Source organism: Papaver somniferum, chromosome 5, assembly GCF_003573695.1.
Source record: "Papaver somniferum cultivar HN1 chromosome 5, ASM357369v1, whole genome shotgun sequence".
NCBI classification, from domain to species: Eukaryota; Viridiplantae; Streptophyta; class Magnoliopsida; order Ranunculales; family Papaveraceae; genus Papaver; species Papaver somniferum.
In genome coordinates this window covers 200668385-200671768 of record NC_039362.1, presented here as the reverse complement: position 1 = coordinate 200671768, position 3384 = coordinate 200668385, and the positions used below count along the sequence as shown (strand labels likewise).

Sequence of the window (3384 nt, the reverse complement as noted above, 5' to 3'; positions counted from 1 at the left end):
AAAAAAATACACTACTGCCATTCATGCGAAAAAAGCATTGGAATAGAAATGCGAAAAGACTACAAGTAGAGTGATAAAGGTATATGTTGATAAATCAATTTCTGATTACAGATTTGACTGCCATTATTAGGAAAAAGAAATGAAATGCACCAGACAGTGCTAGAACAACAAAAGACAGACAACAAAAAGGACAACCTCTAAAACCATGGGTATATACCCACTACAAAAACATCGAAACCAAAGACTGCTACAGTCTTTTCTTGGCAGGGATTGGGATTCTCTTCCCACCCCCCAGTTTTTGGTTATTTGTTACTCCATCCCAAGAAAGCTTAACTGCTTCTTTGTCAGATTTTGATGGATTGGACCTGTCAGAATTTCATGTACCTGTCAACAATTCCGTCACATATATTAGTTATGTACAAACCAATCCGCAACAATTGAAATTTCCGCAATCAACTAAATGCAAACGATCTATCTATATATATATATATATATATTATCAACTATGAACCATAAAAGAAACAAAAAATAGAATGCAAGGAGTCAAGTGTTTGAAAGTTGCTTGTGATTACCTGAACCGCTACGGTTCCACTTAGGAAATTTGCGAGGATTAATAAGAGGACAGGAAAGAGTTTTCGATTTTATAGCATACTACAACACTAAAAATGACACTCTATTTCAGGGAATAGACAAGTGGAGTTAATAAAGACAAACTAACTTAGTGAACCTAACAGCCGTAAATCTTAATATCTTGGCCTTGCAACATAATCAGAGATGTAGACTCCATTATACAACATAAATGATGCCCATGAAGTTTACAAAGCACTTACATAAATTAAAATGAATTATATAGCAAATTAAAATTCAGGATAGTGGATAAGTGATACATTTGCGAGTTTTTCTCCTTTTTCTTCCCCTTCTCTGGACCGCTCATGTGTCTTTTGGAAGACTCTCCTCTTGTTTTTTCCGAATGATATCTTTAACATTTATGTTCACTTGTTGAATATCTTCGTCATCTCTTTCAAGCAAATTCCTTTCATGATCATCTTCCATGCTAGTGGGCGGGGTCGTCGAGTGGGACTTAATATCTTCCAGAACCTGGAACAACGCTTGTTTTGTCACTATACTTAGTTCCTCATTTTCACAACCTTTTTTAGCTACGGATAATGCTAAGTGACATAACTCACTATAACGTGTAGATAACGATGGATCACAATCAACCATTATGTTATTTCCCTGAGAATCAGATACTACAGTAATACTTGACGCCTCTTTGGTCCACCTCTTTAGGTAGTAATGAGATGAAAGCTCAAATAACTTTAAATGGCGAAGTACTTTCAAGATATGGGCACATAATATGCCGGAAAATTCAAATTTCTTGCAGCTACACTGAAATGTAAGGTAGAGGAAGTGATACGTACTGTACGAGGCTCCCTTTCTCCAATATATGATGATACTTTATATATGCGCGTTGTTCCGTCATCAGTATCAAGTTTATAATCAAGGTCAATGAGTCTCCGAATTTGCAAATGGAATTCATTGAAAATCTTACTGGTATATATTTCAGACGATTTTTTTTCTACTTCCCATACTGATGTCACAATCGGTTCCGCGGACATAGATATGTGGTCTGCTTTTCTAGCCTTTTCACGCCGCGCATCCACTGCTTTATCAAATTGAACCACAAATTCTGGGAGAGTTTGTTTATTCTTAAAATATTTCTTGAAGTAATTATTAATACTCTCGCTTCTTTGATTGGTAGTCATGCCAGCACAAAAATGTTCTCTGTCGTATACTTGTGCCCATTTCTCACGTAATTTGAACAAGTTGTTCAACCATTTTTTATCTGTTAACTTGTATGTTTCAAGTAATTGCTCCCATCCCAACAAAAACTCATCCTTAGTCTCGTAATCATAAATAAATTTTCTAAAATCACTTTTAAATGATGTATGAGTACCAAATATATTCGACAGGTGCTTAGCAGCATTTTGAAAAATGTGCCATAAACACAAATGATGATGAGCATTAGGGAATACCTGTTTAATTGCAGTAGCCATCTGACTTGCCTGATCAGTGAATATAGTTTGCATTTCTTTTCCTTCCATTACGTCTAGGAAATTTTCAAACAACCATACGAATGAATTTGTAGTCTCGTTTTTTAATAAAGCACATCCGAATAGTATAGTCTGACCATGATTGTTCACCCCAACAATAGGTGCAAATGGCATGTCATAACCATTAGTCTTAAATGTGGTTTCGAAACAAACAACATCGCCGAAAGTACTATAATCTAGTCTAGATTTAGCATCGCACCAGAAACAATTCATAATACGGTTATCATCGTCAAATTGAATATTGTAGAAAAATGAATTATTTTCTTTTTGCTTCCTTTTGAAATAGGCTAAAAAATTTTCCGCATCTCCTTCTTTTAGATATTCAGTACATTTTGCCTGCACCATATTATTACAATCTTCTTGAGTAAAATTGAGATTTTGCCGCCCTCCTGCTTCTTCGATCATATACGAGAAAATCCTAGTTGCTCCAAATCCAGTTGAAACCATATTATTTATTAAAGTAGCTTGATCAGGTTGTATTTTTCTTTGTGAACGCAACAAATGCACCTTATCTTGGGAAGAAAGATCATGGTTGTGCTCCGTAAAAAAACTCACAACAGCATATGTTTCGTCAGCATTAATCCTAATCTGCATTCTTTCCATACAACCAGTTCGCTTCACCGCTCGAGGTTTAGTTGGTGTCCCCCTAGGGTGTTTTTATCGTTCGCCTTCACGCGAACAACAAAATACTCTCCCCATGACTTTTTTATCTGCTCTTCTTTTTGAAGCCGATTGTTTTCTCACGCTGAATCCAACTCCCCTTGCATAAGCATTATAAAAATTATACGCATCATCGTCAGACTTGAATGTTCTTTCCATTATGTTTTCAACATTTTCCATAGGCTATCCAGTATCGATAATCACCTCGGTACTTGTTCGAACATAGTTCTCCTCCGACATAAATTCTCTTGGATCAACATCATCATTCAATTCAATTGAATAACGCTTTTCTTGCTCTTCCATTTTGTCGACAAAACAATGATGCAGTGATGCAATTTTAACATATAAAAAAAGAATAAGGATGATGCAATTGTAAACTGTAGAAAAGGGAATTAAGGAAAACGAAGAACCGTACAGAGGAAAACAAAGGGAATTAAGGAAAACGAAGAACCGTACAGAGGAAAACGAAGAATAGGTTTCGAAAGCTAATAAAAATAATAATTTAATAAGGTAAAAATATCTTTCACTATTAAGGAGCCTATAATTACGGGAGATATCACGTGAGATCATGTTTTTTTTTCTTTCCATATACGATAGGTTTGCATTGACC

The 3384-nt window shown here is 35.4% G+C and overlaps 1 protein-coding gene across 1 annotated transcript; it reads right to left on the bottom strand.

Annotated features, from left to right (window-relative positions):
- Window positions 1–1337: 1337 nt before the first annotated feature.
- LOC113280561 (protein FAR1-RELATED SEQUENCE 5-like) lies at window positions 1338–2708 on the bottom strand. Its single transcript, XM_026529173.1, has one exon. The coding sequence runs from the start codon at window positions 2706–2708 to the stop codon at window positions 1338–1340; it is 1371 nt and encodes a 456-aa protein (XP_026384958.1).
- Window positions 2709–3384: the final 676 nt, after the last annotated feature.

Excerpts from the sequence above, each read along its gene's own strand:
- LOC113280561 (XM_026529173.1), bottom strand. The coding sequence starts at position 2,708 with ATGCAGATTAGGATTAATGCTGACGAAACATATGCTGTTGTGAGTTTT.